The 19,777-nt window shown below is 42.4% G+C and overlaps 1 protein-coding gene across 2 annotated transcripts in view; it reads right to left on the reverse strand.

The window, feature by feature from the left end:
* The window catches only part of ikbkb (inhibitor of nuclear factor kappa B kinase subunit beta), a 23,463-nt gene extending 4,176 nt beyond the window's left edge, over window positions 1-19,287 (reverse strand). Inside the window, exons 1-19 of one of the 2 annotated variants that reach the window (XM_030059387.1) lie at window positions 19,127-19,287; window positions 18,400-18,515; window positions 16,186-16,280; window positions 10,591-10,711; window positions 9,747-9,816; window positions 7,912-8,000; window positions 7,141-7,230; window positions 6,887-7,011; window positions 5,903-6,010; window positions 5,694-5,823; window positions 4,921-5,115; window positions 4,703-4,817; window positions 4,147-4,270; window positions 3,902-4,053; window positions 2,813-2,874; window positions 2,625-2,725; window positions 2,469-2,518; window positions 2,256-2,355; window positions 888-1,035 (exon numbers count right to left, since the gene is read on the reverse strand). In XM_030059387.1, the coding sequence (XP_029915247.1) occupies window positions 888-1,035; window positions 2,256-2,355; window positions 2,469-2,518; window positions 2,625-2,725; window positions 2,813-2,874; window positions 3,902-4,053; window positions 4,147-4,270; window positions 4,703-4,817; window positions 4,921-5,115; window positions 5,694-5,823; window positions 5,903-6,010; window positions 6,887-7,011; window positions 7,141-7,230; window positions 7,912-8,000; window positions 9,747-9,816; window positions 10,591-10,711; window positions 16,186-16,280; window positions 18,400-18,504 (1,980 nt within the window). In that variant the 5' untranslated portion in view covers window positions 18,505-18,515; window positions 19,127-19,287. Of the gene's footprint in view, window positions 1-887; window positions 1,036-2,255; window positions 2,356-2,468; window positions 2,519-2,624; window positions 2,726-2,812; window positions 2,875-3,901; window positions 4,054-4,146; window positions 4,271-4,702; window positions 4,818-4,920; window positions 5,116-5,693; window positions 5,824-5,902; window positions 6,011-6,886; window positions 7,012-7,140; window positions 7,231-7,911; window positions 8,001-9,746; window positions 9,817-10,590; window positions 10,712-16,185; window positions 16,281-18,399; window positions 18,521-19,126 lie in introns of both variants that reach the window. The other variant, XM_030059388.1, reaches the window with a different exon arrangement.
* Window positions 19,288-19,777: the final 490 nt, after the last annotated feature.

The raw sequence follows: 19,777 nt of genomic DNA on the forward strand, positions 1-19,777 counted from the left end.
ACCAGCAGACTCCTTGTACCTTGTATAGCATATTGTGGACTGTATAGATTAAGTTAGTAATACTTTTGTGGGTAAAATATCAAGCCTCTGGCACAAGTCTTTATTACAAGTATTTGTTTACATGAGGCTTGTAAAAAAATGTTTTTATGTATAAAATATATCAGCCAATACACTGTGATTGGAAGTTTTTTTTACTCCCACATACTGATACCTGTATCAGCGACAAAACTCCAGTATCGATCAAGTTCTTATTTTGACACAGTGTGATCACTGATTATTAATCACAGATCTTAAATCTTGATAATTTGAGGTCCCAAATTATTTTACTGTACTGCATCAAATAATGAATCCAGCCGTTTCCATCTCTAATTGTGTCTCTGTTGTTTTGTCTGTCTGTTTCATAGAAATGGACCCTTCACACGTTCTGCCCTACAGTCCTCTGAGGAGGACTTGTGGCCAGGCATGGCACACCATCCGCTCCCTGAAGGAAGACTGGCAGAGACTGCAGCAGGGCCAGAAAGCTGCCATGTAGGAACAAACACACACATGCCCAAGTAAACACACATGCTACGTCCCTTATATTTGATTAAGGTATATTTCTTTCCTCTTAATTTCAGCATGAGCCTACTGAGACACAACTCATCACTGTCCAAACAGAAGAATGAGATGGTATCGATGCACCAGAGACTCACTGCCAAGCTGTACTTGCACAAGTCTATTGTTATTATTAGCTGTGGAAACTGAAATAATGATATACTATTATGCACAATTAATTAGCACCTCTAATCTATGCGTGTATTTTGGGGACACAATGAGAGAGCGAGAGAGAGCGAGAGAGAGAGAGAGAGAGAGAGAGACAGAGAGAGAGACAGGTCATGTTTCCTCACACAGGCGACTCTCAGCAGGTTCCACAGCTCCCTCTGTCGTTTCTCTTGCAGACTCATGAGGACTTGCTCGCTCTCCGCCATCCTCTGGACCACTCCCTCCACCTTGGGCAGCAGCTCCATCACACGCTGTCGGCACACCACCGTCTTACTGCAACACACACACACACACACACACACACACAAAACGCACACAGGCTTCACTCACAGTGTATCAGCAGAAATGAACCTGTCTTCCACAAAATCTTGTCTTCAACCTGGATAAATGAAGAAACAGCCGCTTACCAAGTCACATTAGAAACCCCACCAGTCTAAACTCATTTAAGAAACTAACTTTACTTTTCTATTTGGACCACTTGCAGCATCAAGCGATGCAACATCATAACCACAGTCACTGTCTTAATAGATTCACTGCACTTGTAACATCGTCACCTTTCCTGAACACTTGCAACAGCTTAGTTTACTGTTTTTTTCATGTGCTTATTTGTATTATCTTTTATGTAGTGTGGTTCATTTCAGAGGGGGCACCAGACAAGCTCCACCTGCCCACTGTATTGTATTGTATTGTATTGAATTCTGTTCTATTTCTTTTTTAAGTTATTGTTTTCTCTTTTCACTATTTATGTTCTGCATGTATTATTTATTCTTTTTTATTAGGTGTTTGTCATTTTTTTTAAAAATGTGAAATAATAAACTACACTACACTACGCTAAATTAAGAAACTGTTGAAGGTTGACGGTTGAAGTCCAAATGATATCACGTGATGTGTTTGATTATCTCAAAGCACTGGAAAAACATGAAAACTACTCAACAGGCTGATAGTCAACGCTACTAATATTATGAGAAGGAGTTAAAATAACCCAACCAAACCTCCAGTATGGTGTTTCCAGCTCTGCTTCACTTTCACACAGTTACACTTGAGGTGTAACGGTTCATCTCTTTCATTGGTTAGTTTGTACCTCAGTTTTTAGGCCAAAGTTCAGGTTGTATCAAAGTTTGGCTTGAAAACAAAAATGAACTCGATGCACCACTCAGTGAACCAAGGACTACAGAATACAGCTTTTTCGGTTTCAATACAAAACTATTACAAACCTAAGTTACACACATTCACACCTGGGAGCTGCCCAGTGCAACCACAGTCCTTTCGAAGTGTCTTGCTCAGAGGCATCTCTGCAAGACTTACTGAGGGAGTGGAGAGCCTCACTCATTTCATTTTTCCAAACCTCATTTTGGAGGGATTCAAACCCTAAGCCCACTCCATATACATTGATATCTATGTTATCTGTCTTTGTAGGACTGCAACATGTGCCCTGCCCTGCATGTTGCTGTAACTGTTTCTGGGGTTTTATGAAAGTGTAGTGTTTTGTTTACCTGAGGTGTGTGTAGAAATCTCTGAGTTTCCTCTCATAGAACTGCACAGCCTGAACCACGAGACGCACCACCTCCTGACTGTCACCTGGACACCTCTGGTCTGTCCGGGGAGAGGAGGAGGACACAGGACACAAGAGAGAGGGATACAAGAGGTAAGTTTAGCTTAATTTGGAAATACTCTAAAAAGTGAAAAGACGCAAGTCAAATTCTGACCTCTAGGTTTCTCTCGAAGTTTGCGGAACAGCTCCATGGCTTTTCCCTCCCTAAAGGACAGAGAGGGCGAGAGGGGTGGGAGTTAAACTTCAAAAAGCAGCTGTTTTATTGTTTTTATTATTAAGCTGGAGTCACACTAATCATATTCTCTCTTACAGTGTGTCCAGGGCTTCTCCACTCCGCCACGGCTGCCTCTGCAGGTCCACTATGTCTGTCTGCAGCTGCATCATCTCGTCCTCCAGCTCGCTCACCTTGGCCTGAAACACACACACACACGTGGGCTTTAGTCACAGACACACACACGTGCACAGACACACAGACACACACACATATAAATACTCTACCTGACCACAGCTGACAGCAGTCTGCTCCATTTCCCTCCACACACCAAGAAGTTTCTCTGACGCTGGAAAAAGTAACCAGACTGCCATTAGTCAGTGGCAAAACGAATTGTACAAAGTATTCAAGTCCAGATAAGGGATCTTAGATTGTAAACAATGATCCACTACCACTTTCCCATTCAAGCCTAAAGCAAACACTATTAAATACACTATTCATGGCGCCCCAGTGGCTCACCGTGTAGAGTGCATACCATATAGGCTAACTTAGCCGCAGCGGACTGACTTCAAATCCGGTCATTGCCCTTTGCTGCATGTCATCCTCTGCCTGTCTAATAAAACGCCCTCCCCCAAAATTAATCTTAACACACTTTTTAAGACCTCGGATGAGCATTTTACATTGTGTTTCCATTGCTGTTTTGTGATTTGATGCTGTATTTTTTTTATTCCGCGGGTAACTAGCAAAAAGCCAAAACCCAGAGATATCGTCTCAGCTCAGCTACAATGGTGTTTAATAGGGGAAAAAAAAAATCAGTGATCTAAAACACAAAGCTTTAGCAGTCAGGGTTCAATGTCTCAGTGTCAAACACTAAAATAAATCTGCAAGAGCTTCTTTGTGGACTCGCCAATTTGCAGAAATGTTAAAAACATACAAGAGGGGATATGCAGCATAGAAGCGGGAGAGCTCACTTCTTTCTCCCATTAAGCTCCATGGTAGCCACAGCTTCTCTCTATGTGCATGCCGTTTACCAATGGAAAAACACAATTGCAGCCTAAAACAATAAAACACCAATCCCGTGTTTTTAAAGAGTGTTAATGTGTTTTAGGGTGGAATTTTCCTTTAAGTCTTAATATAAGTTTATGTTTATTCATCACAGCTGCTTAAAAGATAGAGTTAAATAGGCACTGCTTCTGAAGAATATCGTTTCCTCCACTGTGAACATTATTCTTGCACCTCCTTTCGCTGATGCTGGGTGTGAATGACCTGCTTGACGGTTTAAGCTTGCTCGCAAGAGATAATGCAACATTAGCAGTTACGGTGTTAAATCTCTTTAGTAGTCTGCTATCTGTCATTGTGATTTTGTGTGACAGTACCGATCCCTGTGGCTCTCTGCTCCTGGTATTTGTCCATGTCTATGTGCAGGCTGGTGGTGAAGAAGTCCAGCTTGGCAGTGAGTCTCTGGTGCATCGATACCATCTCATTCTTCTGTTTGGACAGTGATGAGTTGTGTCTCAGTAGGCTCATGCTGAAATTAAGAGGAAAGAAATATGCCTTAATCAAATATAGGGATGTAGTGTGTGTGTGTGTTTACTTTGGCGTGTGTGAGTTTGTGTCCTACATGGCAGCTTTCTGGCCCTGCTGCAGTCTCTGCCAGTCTTCCTTCAGGGAGCGGATGGTGTGCCATGCCTGGCCACAAGTCCTCCTCAGAGGGCTGTAGGGCAGAACGTGCGAAGGGTCCGTTTCTATGAAACAGACAGACAAAACAACAGAGACACAATTAGAGATGGAAACGGCTGGATTCATTATTTGAATGGTTTTTTACTTCGCTTTGGAAAGAAACACTCCTTCCCCATACAAAAATAAATACCGAAAGTCATTTGGCAAAATAATACGCCGTACCAAAAACGTTTTATTAGCGCACACAGAGACAAACCGAAACACACAGCCAGACAAGTGGAGTGGGTGTTAATTGTTATGTGTAGTTATGCATTTTCATTATTTTAGTCGGTTGTAATTTAGTTCATCATGCTAAAATCAGTAAAGCAGATTGAACTCAAATGAACTGACAGATGCAGAAGCACAAAAACATGAAGATGCTGAGAGTGCACTGTACGGATATTCAGATTTTATAAAAGTATTTTCCTGCTCTCACGAGAGAAAAGCTGCGTACTCACGGACAAAGCGTATGTTTTCAGGGAGGAGGCGAGGGGCAAACTGGGGTTCATAATTACAGGATGAGCGATCAAACAAGAAGACCAGAGGGAAGTCTGTCCGTCGTCCGTCTATCTCCTGCAGACACAGATATAACACTATAACACAGTTCACCATCACATTATGCATTCAAAGTGAGAATAGCGTGTGTGCATTTGTGTGTGTTTATGTCAGATATTACTGTGTAGTCTATGGCGCACTGCGTGGCCTCTCCCTGTGGCTCCAAGGCTAATCCGGCCTCCAGCAGCAGCTCCTGGTTGGCTGGAGGGATGTTGGTGTCTTTTTCTATTCTCAGCTGCAGGTCAGCCACCGTCTCATTGGCCGAGACGGTGTATGTCAGGATCTTGGCGGACACCATGTTCAGGACATGAACCAGCTGTGGGAGAAGAGATTGAGAAAGACTGAGCATGGTGGAGAAAGAACAAGTAAGCACGTTGCCCCCCCCACACGAATGATGCAGGTACTGCCTGGAACAACGTGAAGCAGCACGTCATACCTTCGTACCAATTAGAGTAATTTTGGGAACACTGGAGCAGAATGCCAAAATGCATCATCTCTCCAAATTTCATCAAAATTGCACCAGTGATATCCCAGATACCATATTTGAGGTTAAGAATTTCACATTTTATTACAATGGGAGAAAGATGGAAGAAAGATGCATGACGTTTTGGGCATGATGTCCTTCATTCATGATAGCAATCAGAGCCGATTGCTATAAAGCGAGTGTTATGCCTTACTTTGTTCTTTCTATCACTAAATTTCTTTCAAGGCAGAATCTCAGCTCTGACTGTAAATACGACTTTAGTTTATAGCTTTGTTACGACGCCATTAAGCCAAGCAGTGTAAAGTTTTAAATACTGGAATACACCGCAAAGATGAATCACTGCACAGAGTTTCCTCAAAATTAGACCAGTTGTGTCTGAGATGTGAGGCAAAGTGAGTGCATGAGGGGACCTTGAGCTGCAGGATGGTCTCCAGCTGGGAGAAGCAGTCGCTGGGTGTGGAGTCGGGGTCTTTGCCTCTCTCCTGGGGAGACCACTTCAGCATCAGCTGCAGCCACCTCTCCAGCCTCTCTAACAGCAAACTGTAAAACACAACATGCAATTTTGCCAAGAGATCCTTATAATAATGAGTGAGCATTTGTGTGTTTGTGTGTGTGTTACCTGTTGAGACTGTTGGGCTGGGGAAGATGCTTGGAAAAACGGACTTCTCCTGTGAGGTCCTCGTAGACCACGATGTCATCATTCCCTTTCAGCTTCAGCTTGTTGTGCCTAAAAAAAGAAATAGATGGATTATGTGAAACAAAGTGGTTTCTTTGGACGTGTATATCTGTCATTAGGCCTGACCAATATCAGAAATTTGAGACAATTATCAACACCGATTTTATGGGGGAAAAATTCACCAACTACCATTATGGCAGCCAATGTATTGAATTTTTGAGCTGGCAAGAAAATAGACCTTTTCTATGTAGATTGTGCACCGCTTTTACACAGATATAGCATTTCATATTGGCGTATGTCGGTCAACATATACGCCAATACCAATATGATACCAATATATCTGATAGGCCAACATCGGCTAATAATATGGGTCGACTGATATATTGGTCGTGTATTAATCTGTCACCATTCATTTTAGCAAAGAATCAGGGGCATTGACGTTGGCACTACTCTCATTTCCTGCAATTATTTCCTTTGCGCAAATCCCATTTTTATTTTCTTTGTGTGTTGAAATCCAAGCACGTAATAATAATATTGTTCTGGAATGAAGCTTATCATTACCACACATGCAACTGCTGAGAAAAAAAGGCCATTATGCAGCTTAGTCTTCAAAAACAAGACTGCAGCAGTAGAGATATAAAGCTCCTTTGAAATGGAATCAGGGGGATGAGATTTGAAAAGGATGAAAAGCACAAATTTTGACATATGCTCCCTTTATTTGGGGATCTATGTAGAGAATCAATACTTCACTTCCCCAGAATGGCTTTTGTTACATTTCAACAAATAAACCATTTGCTTAAGAAGGTAATTACTTAGAATTAACTCTGACTGAGGTCAAAAATGAACTTAATTAAGTCCATATTAAATTGAGATCAGTATGCAAATTTTGTGGTTCAGTCTGCTGGCGGATTAATTTGACTGTGGTACCAGGGAACAGGTTGCCAGGTTGGTAAGAAGGGGCGAAATCCTGTGATACACTCAAACACCAAAGTCCCAAAACTCCAGTAGTCCACGGTGACTGTGTATCTCTGTCTCTCAATGAGTTCTGGGGCCTGGAAGATCAGAGGATATTGCAAGAAGAGAAAAAATAAACAGGTTGAGTTGTTAGTGGGACATAACTTGGTGCTTATGTGCACACACACACTTATGCAAAAGGTGTTTGCCTATATTTCATCACTTACGAGGTACTGCAGAGTTCCCACAAATGAGGTACAAAGGCTGCTCTGGTCCAGTTCCTTCGCATAGCCGAGATCTATAATCTTATGGATCAACTGAGATTTGGTGGAGAGAGTCAGAAAAAAATTATAAATTTGTGTATATCTTGTCACTACTATGGGATTACCTAACCCTGAGTGGCTCAGGAACATATTACGGGACAGACATAAGCTTTGATGCTTGATGGTTTCACTTTGTGTAACTTCTGTTGCAACAAAGTAAATTAACAACTGAGTCAGTGTGGTGGATACACTGTCATCTGATATGAAAAAAAAAAACAAACTATCAAAACAAGAGATTTATGAGAAAATGTTTACTTGACAGAGAAACAGCTTGTTTAGTTTAACTTCATTAATACAGCGGCGTGTGCCTAAACAAGAGTGAACGTCTTGAAAAAGTCTGGCCTCTGTTATATAACACACTTCCTTTTGGGTGGTGGGACAGGATTTCATATTATTACATAGTAAACGAAACAGAGGGAGGCCAACAAAGGAAGCTAAGGGGAATACAATCCCAAAAGCCTTGTGTAATTGCAGGGCTTGGGACATAAATTGAGTTTTAACTTTCCACTTTAAATTCAATTATAAACTAACATGCAGCACAACCTGACATAGTAAGGAAAAACATTCCTATTCCACGTGGACCAACTAATAACAGTTAGCTTGTATGTGACCTTTCTTGGTGTGGTCTGGGCTGTATTTTTTGAGAACAGGGAGGTTGGACGGTATTCAACTCACTCTCTTCTCTCCCTGCTGCAGCACAATGTTCTCAGGTTTCAAGTCTCTGTGGATGATCCTCTTCTTGTGGAGGTAGGTCAGCGCCGAGGCTGAGGGCAAGAGAGATGCACAGGAACCGAGTTGTTGTTTTGTTTTGCACCAAATCGCTGGCAACATATATACTGCATGCAGAGAGAACTGAAGAAACTCTCGGTTTGCGAAATGCAAACATTACGACGAGTTAATGTCATACTGAAACGATGAGGAACCCAATTAAAATGCCTGAACTTAGTCAGATATTTTACAAGTTACTGTGGCATGTAAACATCTTACTCATTTCAGTTTTGGTTTACGATGTCCTTTTAATGTAAAAAAAGACACACACAAAAAAAGTTGCAGTGAGCAGTATTTACTATTGCTACTACTGTTAAACTATAATTTCCTCCTCTTATATTAGAAGCAGACTCAGTCAAATATGATGAGGGTTGCTCGCAGGTGCACCTTTTCATACTTCTTATTTGCTTATTTTGAGGCATTCTGCATCTGCATCTTAGCATTTTGACCACATTTCTATACATGAATCACGCCACCGTGTTTAACTTTGACACCTGGTGATACAAAGTGACTGACTGCACTATAGCAGCTGATACAGAGTCACAATCATGTAAAACTGAACTATTTTCCTTAGCAGGGTATTTTTCTGAGTCAAAACGACAGTGACTTAATAATGTGACTGTGGTAGAATTGCAATACTACTAAGTACAGGCCCAGTATAGTATTCACTCAATGTGCATGGGAAAGTTAAACTGAATAAGATCTTAACTAGAAAAAGGCCAAGTTGCCGGGTTATTCCACACGCATGTAAATGCAGACATTAATGTTAAGTGACTGAGGTTACAACCCAAGAGGCCTTGTCTCATTTACAATTTTAACAATATTGTCACTTCAGTTGTGCGTCACAGGCTGACTGGTTAGTGCGTTGGCATAGAGCGCTCAGTGATGCGTAACTCACAGCCTTTTTGCCCCTAATGTATGTGTGTGTGTGTGTGTGTGTGTGTGAGGGTGGGTGAGTGGGCTGGGCGTATGTGAGGATGGGTGTGTGAGCTGTGCGGGTGGGGTGGGGTGGGGTGTGTGTGATTGAATGTCTTTTTCCTCGCTGGTGGTGCAGTTTAATGGTCTCACTCACTCTCAGGAAATGTCCGCCAATGGATAACAGGAAAAGGAGTTTCTGTGTGTGAGTGTGTGTGTGTGTGTGTGTGTGTGTGTATGCACGCGTATGATTTTAAGCGAGCCAGGCAAGACGCTATGAATGTGTGTGATCCGTACCATATGTGTCTTCTCTTCAATCTGTTTATACAGTGAGTGATATATAGTATGCATTTATGTGAGTGTGTGTGAGTGTGTGTGTGTGCTTGCAGCGTGCTTTCAAAAGAGAGTGAGGCCGTCTTTGATAGATGACGTACGCTTCTGCATGACTGTCACATGGCGCAATCGTGACTAAGGGCTGCGGTTTTGGTTCACTGATGACATCATGATACCGGTCACCATGAGTGACCAAATCCTCAACACTAGAGGAAGCTAATCACGCTGCCAGCTCACTCAATCACCCAATTATTGAATCTCTCTCTCTCTCTTGTTCTGTCTCTCTCTCTCAATTCAATTCAATCGCTTTATTGGCATGAAAGTTTCATCAACAATTTTGCCGAAGCAACAAAGTACAATTTGTTCAATACTCTCTCTCTCCCTCTCTTTCTCCCTCTCTCTCTCACACACACACACTCTCTCTCTCTCTCTCTCTCTCTCTTGCTCTATTAAGCACACACATTAGAACTTGGGATTTTGTGCCGCGTACTCACAAATGTCACGTAGCAGGATCAGAACAGACCCTTCCCTCATTCCACAGCAGTTATCCAGGAGGTTGAGATACTGCGGAGAGGCCACAAGCACAGACATTTGATACGTGCACACTGTGAATCGTGGGGCAGAAAGGGATCTGATACACAGTCGAGAGTCCTGGCTCAGGGTTTATTCCACATGAATCCGTCCTCCTTGTAAACGTTTTGGAACGTTCCACTCTTTTTTAAAGACACGACCCTCTATAAAAGAAGCATTTTCCATCCATTACACGGATTTTGTGTTAATGTCAGTCAGACGCCATGAAACAGGAAGGAGATTTACATTCTGGCAGAGAGCAAACCCGCTAGACACAGAAAAAATACTCTTACACCAGGGTAAGAAATTAACTTCTTTTCAGAGGACCTTTTTGACCTTCATCTGAATTTTGGGGGTATTTTAGTCATTTTAGCGGGCTTTTTTTTATTTATTTTTTTTTTTACTTTAAATCAAAATGTTGCACATCCCACGTCTTTCCAACTGCTGGAAACTCATGGCAGGCCGGGATGATGCTGTTTCCCCTCTCTCTGTCCCTAAGCAGTTCATCTTCCACTCCTCAACTGCTGAATTATTTTTGCTTTTTGTCGATGTGGCGCTTTGTGTGGGGTTAGTTTTTTTTTTTTTTTTCCTTCTGCTGTCTGTGTGGTGCCAGCAAATTCTTGTTTTAATTACTTTTATGGCACTTCTGCTTTTACAAAGGAAAAAACAAAGGGACGCTCAGAGGCATTTTATGAGCTTTTCAAGGGCATTTTCCCTTGAAGCTACTGTTAATTTCCTACCCTAACAGATACTCGGGTACAAACAGACCTTTCTCAGATCGCCTCCCTGGCAGTACTCCATGGCCAGAAGCGGCAGGTCGTTGGTGGCCACCAGCCTCCGCATTCCCTCAGGAACCTCCCGAGCTGCGACCACGTTAACATGATCCAACCTGAGAGAGGAAACAGAACGAAGGAGTCAACAATCTTTGAATTAAGGCAGGGCGAGGCAAAGTTTATGTCATGTAGCATATTTCAAACACCACGGTCACACAAAGCGCTTTACATAAGTGACAAAATAAAAATACATAAAAAAACCCACACAACTTCATCACTCCTAGTAAAAACATTCTTGTGAAATTATAATGTAAAAGACAAAAGACATAAAATGCCTTAACAGAGATTTAATTCAATTCATGATTCACTTGCTGGCAATTGATTTAAGAACTTTTTTTTAAAGATTCAAATTACTTCAAGTTTTGCACAACCGCAATTCAAGTTGACAGTTCGACTCATAGTTTATAGCCAAAATTTTATATACATTGAATAAACACATGTAAAGTTATCACTTTTACAGTGGGAAAAAAAAAATACTGACAAAAAATCCACAGTCCAGCTGATTCGATTCGGAGCATATCCTAGCAATTCAGGTTGGACTCAGAGTGATTAGATCTATTTATTTCTTTTAGCACAAACTATATTATGTCAAAAACTCCCCAAAATAGATGCGCAACAGAAGATGGACTGCCATTTGAGAAGGTTTTGTTTGAAGGGATCCCCTCCCAGATTTTTTTTTTGTGATTAGGTGGGGAAAAGTAAACGTCAAGTGAGTTTCATCTCCTAATTTACAATTGAGCCATCCATGCAATATATGAACCACGACACCCAGATGGTTAAACACTCAGGCATCGTCTAAACTGCATGCCCTCTTTGACCTGCTCTGCCCTTTCTCTCTCTGTCTCTTTGCCTCTTTCTGTTGCTATAGAATGAGGCTCTCTAAAAACAGCCCAATAAAAAAAACACAGGAAAAATATAAAGATAACTAACACAAATTAAAACCAGCAAAACAAGCAGATGTTTTACATTGGTGTGGAAGAAAACCGATGTATCTTAACTATCAAAGGAATGCCTCTCCTGACCTTCAATCAAACCAGACTGTCCCTTTCCTTAGCAACAGTTTTCAAAGTGACACTCTCTGTATAGTCTTACACTTTATACAACCTGCTGTTTCCACACGCCGGTGCACGTATTAAACTTCTGTTTGAGAGTTTGAGGGTTTTCTCTTCAACACACTGGAACCATAACACCATACAACATGTAATCAGTGTGCAGCAACAGCTACAATAGCAGGCGGCACGTTCAGATGATAGACATCACTACAATAATAAGCAGTTGTTACCACATTATCACTACATGTTCCTTTCCCCTTGCAGATTTATAGTTTTTGGCCAGATTCATGTACACTCTGAGGTGTGGATGGTTGCAGCGAAGGCCAGCTAATCCAAATATGATCAGAAAATAATAACGTAGGCCATATTTTTCTCACTACAGGACTGCTTCTGATGCAGGGCAGATAAGAATTATATTATTCAATATGGAAAACAACTCTCTCACTTCTTTTGTAGCTCTCTTGGGGTCATTTGAAAATCTCTTATGATAGGAGTGGAGTAAGTCTAAGTGAGATTCAACAGGAAATCTGCATGAGACTACAGGCTGAGCAAACAGTTTTCCACTTATTTTTGACACTTATTTTTGATCACATATGTTACTGATGAAGAGGCAATGTCGTGCCCACTCTATAAATATGTATGGACCTCAAAAACATTCTGAAAGTGGCGTGTGTGTGCAGTGTATGTGTGTGTACATGTGTGTTAAGTGGCTATAATACCATAATGGTACGCTGCCATGTATGAGTCCCCTGCCCTGTGGTTTTTCCACTAGTTGAGCGTGGGTGCACAAGAGGGCTGTGGTTGTGACCATGTCTGCCTGAAAACAACACACTTGTTAAACCGAGACCTGAATAAATATATGCTTTTAAACCCAAACACACTCCAACTAATGACAAAACAAACATACAGGTCACAGGCGAAACTGTAGCGAGCCGCCATCCCACCTCAGGGACCTGACACCCAAACTCAAAGACTCTCGTTGCAAAGATTTGCTTGGCACTTCACCACGCACACCAAAGTAGAACAAAATGAGGAGGCGGCGTATGATCGTGTCAGAAATAACCGCCAATGGACTAAAATAGCCCAAATTGCCATACTGTCATGATTTTTTAATGTTGTGGTTGATTTTTTACTGTTTCAGGATACAAATTTAGCCCCTTTGTATTTTGAGACAATTTCCAAAACAGATGCGTACATAAAAATAAAAGGTCAAAGTCATAAGCTCGCCGCTTGTCTTGGAATGTACCATGGTGAGTCAAAACATGTAGGACAAGTGTTAGTCTCGCATGCCAGAGAGAGGTTTTAGCCGAGGCATGAAAGACCTCGAATGGCAAAAGGCTTCTCCACGACTCCCTGAGTTAAATAAATACAGTCAGTGGCTAAAACGCTGCGGAAAGACTGAATCCTTTGTAAACAGAGGGCCAAGCGTAGGCAAAATGCCGTGGCCAGACAAAAAAACAAAACAAAACAAACAAACCAGTAGTTGGGAAATTTGGTCTGGATTATTTGGGCCTGTCTAGATGGTAATCTTAGACTGGTGTAACTCTTGCAAATCTTGCAAATGGATTATCTCATGCATAATTAAGATCAAATCTCTGTTGACTGAGTTGAGGCGCCTGAAAACTGTGTGTGCGAGTCTATGTTTTGTGCTGCAAATCTTAGACTTACTGTGATGCTTCCTGAAGTAAAAAATGACAACGTAAGGTGAAAGTACAGAGGTCTGAGCAAATCTGTCGACTTAACCCTAAAATCCACGATGTTGGTCAAAAAAGACGCAGCTGGGTGTTTTATTAATGGATATCCAAAATCAAACAATTTTATCATTCACTATGAGGCAATATGGCCAATATGGGCAATATAGACAAAATCCAGTTCCGCAATATCTTTGACCAGATACTTTGATATTGATATTGTGCCGCTATTTTAGGAATGACCACTGGATTTATAAGATATTTACTGACAAAAGATTTCCTATAAACAATCATTAGTAACGTGGATAAGATGACCAAGCAGGTAGAGGCAAATAACAGAACAACTCAAACAGAAAATGATATCCACCTTTAAAACCAGGAAAAGATGACACTTCTGCCATACCAACATACACTATATTACCAAAAGTATTCGCTCACCCATTCAAATGATCAGAATCAGGTGTCCTAATCACTTGGCCTGGCCACAGGTGTATAAAATCAAGCACTCAGGCATGCAGACTGTGAAACAAGACATTTGTGAAAGAATGGGCCGCTCTCAGGAGCTCAGTGAATTCCAGCGTGGAACTGTCATAGGATGCCACCTGTGCAACAAATCCAGTCGTGAAATTTCCTCGCTCCTAAATATTCCACAGTCAACTGTCAGCTCTATTATAACAAAATGGAAGCGTTTGGGAACAACAGCAACTCAGCCACGAAGTGGTAGGCCACGTAAAGTGACGGAGAGGGGTCAGCGGATGCTGAAGCGCATAGTGCAAAGAGGTCGCCGACTTTCTGCACAGTCAATTGCTACAGAGCTACAAACTTCATGTGACCTTCAGATTAGCCCAAGTACAGTACGCAGAGAGCTTCATGGAATGGGTTTCCATGGCCGAGCAGCTGCAGCCAAGCCACACATCACCAAGTGCAATGCAAAGCGTCGGATGCAATGGTGTAAAGCATGCCGCCACTGGCCTCTAGAGCAGTGGAGACGCGTTCTCTGGAGTGATGAATCACGCTTTTCCATCTGGCAATCTGATGGACGAGTCTGGGTTTGGAGGTTGCCAGGAGAACGGTACATTTCAGACTGCATTGTGCCGACTGTGAAATTTGGTGGAGGAGGAATTATGGTGTGGGGTTGTTTTTCAGGAGCTGGGCTTGGCCCCTTAGTTCCAGTGAAAGGAACTTTGAATGCTTCAGGATACCAAAACATTTTGGACAATTCCATGCTCCCAACCTTGTGGGAACAGTTTGGAGCGGGCCCCTTCCTCTTCCAACATGACTGTGCACCAGTGCACAAAGCAAGGTCCATAAAGACATGGATGACAGAGTCTGGTGTGGATGAACTTGACTGGCCTGCACAGAGTCCTGACCTGAACCCGATAGAACACCTTTGGGATGAATTAGAGCGGAGACTGAGAGCCAGGCCTTCTCGACCAACATCAGTGTGTGACCTCACCAATGCGCTTTTGGAAGAATGGTCAAAAATTCCTATAAACACTCTCCTCAACCTTGTGGACAGTCTTCCCAGAAGAGTTGAAGCTGTAATAGCTGCAAAAGGTGGACCGACATCATATTGAACTCTATGGGCTCTAGTTTCGCAGACCAGGCGAGGCGGGGGCGTAGCGCAGATGCGCTTCGCCAACTGGGTGTGGCCAGGCGGATTTTCCAAGTTTGGCACGCCGTTCTCGGTGGCGCAAGTACTCCACCGTCCCTCCTACCAGAGGAGAGGAGGAGAGAAGGCGTGGAGTGGGTTTGACACAGCCGATTCACATTTAACCAATCAAATGAGCCCCTGTCCTTGCCTTTAAAATGCGCTGTGTGAAGGCGTAATGAAAGTTTACACAGCTGACATGGAGGTCTATTGCCGCAGGCGGAGCGGAGCTCAGGAGACAGGCGCGGAGCGGAGACCGGCGAGCAGTGCGGACATGTCACCAAAACCTCACAGGCAGGCTCCCGGAATGTCAGGCACATGAACGATGCAATAAATACCGAAAAAAACACTATTCAATGCTACGATCACAATCAGCACATACATATATCTCCATATCAACTGTCCCGTCACAGCTGATGTCAGATCAAAGGAGATTGGCACCGTTTGTGCTGATTGTGAGGTTTTGGTGATGTGCGCCAGCCAGCCAAACTTCCACTGCGCCGGCTCCGCTCCGCCTTGCGCTGAAAGTAGACGTGGTTTCAGATGGCGAGCTTTTGGCGCACCTCGGCGAAGCCTTTTGGCACGAAACTGTCACTGCGCCAAGCCGAATCTGTCGGCACCTCCCCCCGCTGCGCCACCACTCCCATCTCGGCGAACCTCCGCCTGCGAAACTTGGAAACCGTTCGCCTCTGCCGTTTCACCGGTCGAAACTAGCTCTGCGTGGGGTTCGCCTCACTGCGCCACCCCGCGCTGCGCCGGGAAACTAGAGCCCTATGGGTTAGGAATGGGATGGCACTTCAGTTCATAGTATGAGTAAAGGCAGGTGAGCGAATACTTTTGGTAATATAGTGTATTACAGTGTCCAAAATCCCAGATGATATCAAGTCTTATATCACGATACTGATAAATCACAAATATGATATAATATCGCTATATCACGAAGCCCTACTGAGCTGTTCTACTACACTACAATTCCTTCGGGTTTAAATACTGTGATTTCATGTTTATCTCTGGTGCATATATGAACTAAAAAAACAAAAACAAAACACTTGTATATGTGTGTCATTTTGGACCGATGTAATGCTATTCTAAGGGGTTTGGATAGCCTGTGCTGTAAATCAAAGGGTTAAACGGACCTCCTCATGATCTGGATCTCCAGACACCATCTCTCTTTGTTTCTCTCACTCAGCTCCTGACGACACTGCTTTATGGCAATCTGCTCCTCAGTGTCCTGCGAGCATTCACGCACACACACACACACACACACACACACACACACACACACACAGAGAGAGAGAGAAAAATGCGAGCTGAGTTATTTATTTACAGGTTGTTCATTCATTAGTGCCCATAAATTAAAGCATTTCTACTGAATTAGGGGAAACAATACTTTACAATGACTGTTTTTTTTTTTTTTTTTACAGTATCTTTGGACCGAGGTATTTCTGCTTAATTACAGTAATGTTTACAACAATTCGTATTTTATAATGGCTAAATAGCACAAACATTGCTTACTTGTAAAGAGGACTTTACTTGTAAAGAGGACTTTACTTGTAAAGAGGACTTTTAAAGAGGGTGATTTATTTCTGCTCAACTGGTTGATGTCCAATAAAGAGTCCAATAATCTCATTCATGGCATCATCAAGGAAAAGCCTCCCAGCCTAATTCCCCAAACTGTTCTCATGTCGATCATGGATACTGCCGGAGCTAACAATAGCTGATGGTACTGCCAATGAGCCAGGGAGAATGGGAATTTCCTAAACAGGAAGCTTAATCATCACGGAGCTGGTGGCAGAGGCAACAGGGGCCAGCTGGGCAGGTCCCCTCTGTCATTTCCACCCCGGTCACTTCCTCCCACAGCTCACTTGATTAGCAATCACTGTGATCACTGTGGTGAAACTGTGATACATAATCAATACAATCTTTATAATCAATTGCTCTTAAACAGTGCCTCCTTCTTTATAGTTAATAACAGGCAAAGATATGAGTACACCTATATCAGGTTAAACTGGAATATTCATTATTTGGCCTCCTAAATTTTTTTTTTTCCAAGTTTCTCTGAGATTTGATTGAAATTTTTCATTATGAACTTTTATGGCTCATCATAACTCAAAATACAGGCACCGTTTAGCTCAAATTATACAAATGTCTTACATGTTTATTTGTTAAAGGATATTAATTTGTTGCATCCGTCCAGTATATTGTATTTTCCGTTCAACAAATCAGAAAGTAAACAAAGTGGGGGTCAGCTACGGAGAAGGAAACTGTTGCCATCTGTTTGTATTAATTCTGTTAATAATAAATCTTAGTTTACATAAGGACTTGATTCCTGACAGACTCTTCAGTTAAAGGATTTCCCCTTCATGTTCATTTCAGAATATCGTTTTTTGACTGCTTTCATGTGAGGCGTGAGCCAGGATTTGTTATGTTTGCTTTGAAAGTCTGGGTGAGTAACACAACAGAGGCACAGGGGTAGAGAAAGAGAGGAAGGCCTGCTACGGGACGTGGATCTGCTCATGTTCCCATGCTGTGCTGCGAGGATGCAATCTGCAGCGCTCTCATCCTGTGACTAGGTGTGATATCATTAAAAACAACTTCCTGGATTGATGTCATACCTCCGTATAAATAACCTACATGAGAAAAGTGTGAATTCAAAGCACATCTGCCTTTTGCACATGTTGATTTTCAAACACATTTTCACCAGCCATTACACTTGACAACACTGGTTTCAGATGTGAAAACTTTATTTGAAGTTTCATTTTCACACAGGAAACAGAACAGTTCCCTTTATACAATCAACATGGCTCCACACAGCATGTGCTTTTAATTCACATGTGGGTTTTTTTTTTATAAGGGTCAGTTCTTGATGCAGGTACAAAGTAGTCATGTCTGACCAAAAAACCATCATCACATCACACTTGGTCATCATGTAGATGCAGGTCACGCCATATCCGTGACGACAAACACCAAAGTACCAGTAAATACAGTAACTCATCAGAATAGTGCACCAATTCAGTAAACAGCTCTTCCCTCAGCAAACTGAAGGAAGGAAGGTTGTGCTAATTCTCAAGTGCACAGAAGCAATATTATAAATGTTCATGTAGAGAAACAGAGAGAGGAGTGCATCATCTTGGGAAGATAAATGAAATCCGACAAGGTGCTCTTTAGTATGAAGATGGTGAAATTAGATGCACAAAAACAGATTCTGATCAAGGCACTCTTGTGGTAGAAAGGTACTAATACAGGCTTTTTAGCTCTCTACCACGGGTTCCTAGGTTGCCATCTTTTTTCTTTCTTTCTTTCTTTCTTTTTTTTTTTTTTTGCATCTTCTAAATGTCTATGTTATGTACCTTATTCTGCCATCGTGTGACATTTCCAAAGCCACCGGTCCCGAGCCGCTCCTTCAGCTCCCAGGGCCCGCAGCTCTGCGGCAGCTGCAGCGGGACACGGTTCATGGTCTGCTCAGCTGCTCCTGCACCCCCCAAAACACACATACACATACACACACACACACACACACACACATGCAACATATTTCCCACGGTTATGCCTAATAACAATTAATTTTATTTTTCATTTATAGTAGTTAGTTATATAGTTATTTGTCCACACATTGGGTTGAGGTGGCACTGATGGTGACTGCTCAACACTACCTGACCTCTGATGGTGTGAACTGATGTTAAACCCCCTGTGTTGTTGTTATGTGCACTCCTAATTCGTTTAACACGGACACACAACAGCCCAGAATCCATGCAGAGGTTAGCAGCCATACAGTTTCAGCTGGTTTTGCTAGTGTAAGGTAAGTGGTTAGTTAGCTCTTTATGGCCTGGCCTGTTTAGAGCTGAAGTGACAGTCGACTTCTTTGTACATCAGCCACGCTGCTTCCTTCCCTTTTTGTGGCATTAACTTTATGGCTACGGTGAAAACCTCTTTCTCCCACCTCCCTCCACCCAGTTTACTGGCTACAAAATTCGGCAACAATGTCCTTTACTGGCGACGTTTTCTGTTACAATGGAGCACAACGCAACTTGTTCTACTCCAACTTGCGCTGTGAAGTTCATCTAAACTAAATCCTACCTTGGATATTCGCAGGCAGCGCCCAGAAAGTGACATGAAATGAGTTCACGCGGTCAACACGCCGTAAAATACACTTTGTGTTGGGTATTTGCACCCGGTGATAAAGTATTTAAAGCTAAATAGTACTTTTGGCGATACAGCAAATCTCATACGGTCTCTTACTTCCTGATACTCATATTTCCTGTAAACCTGCACACGGTCGCGAGGAACCCGCCCCCTACAAGAGGGCAGAGTCCTCTGCTCACACACACACACATGCACACACACACGCCCGCACGCACGCACTCACAGTAGGCTTCATAGAGAGTTAATTACCATATCCTTACACTGTTAGACTACGACGGCGTATTAGTGGCATTGTAAGGGAGAAAAAAGTTATGGAGCTCGGAGACGGGAGGGTTAATATTCTGAAAAATGTCTACAATTTATTAGGAAAAAGCTCATAAATTCATGAGACAAAACTAGAACATTATGAGATCATAAAGTCACAAATATATGAGAAAAAACACTGAAAAATAGTGTTTCTTTTGCTTTTTGGTCAAGGAGCCACATGAATTGACTTTACTTTGGGCTGGATCAGCTACACACTGCTGTGTGTCAGGCTTGATCAAATTCTGCTTTGCAATGGGATTTAGAAACAAGGAAATCCTG

The sequence above is a fragment of the Myripristis murdjan genome, chromosome 9 (genome assembly GCF_902150065.1).
Source record: "Myripristis murdjan chromosome 9, fMyrMur1.1, whole genome shotgun sequence".
NCBI lineage: Eukaryota > Metazoa > Chordata > Actinopteri > Holocentriformes > Holocentridae > Myripristis > Myripristis murdjan.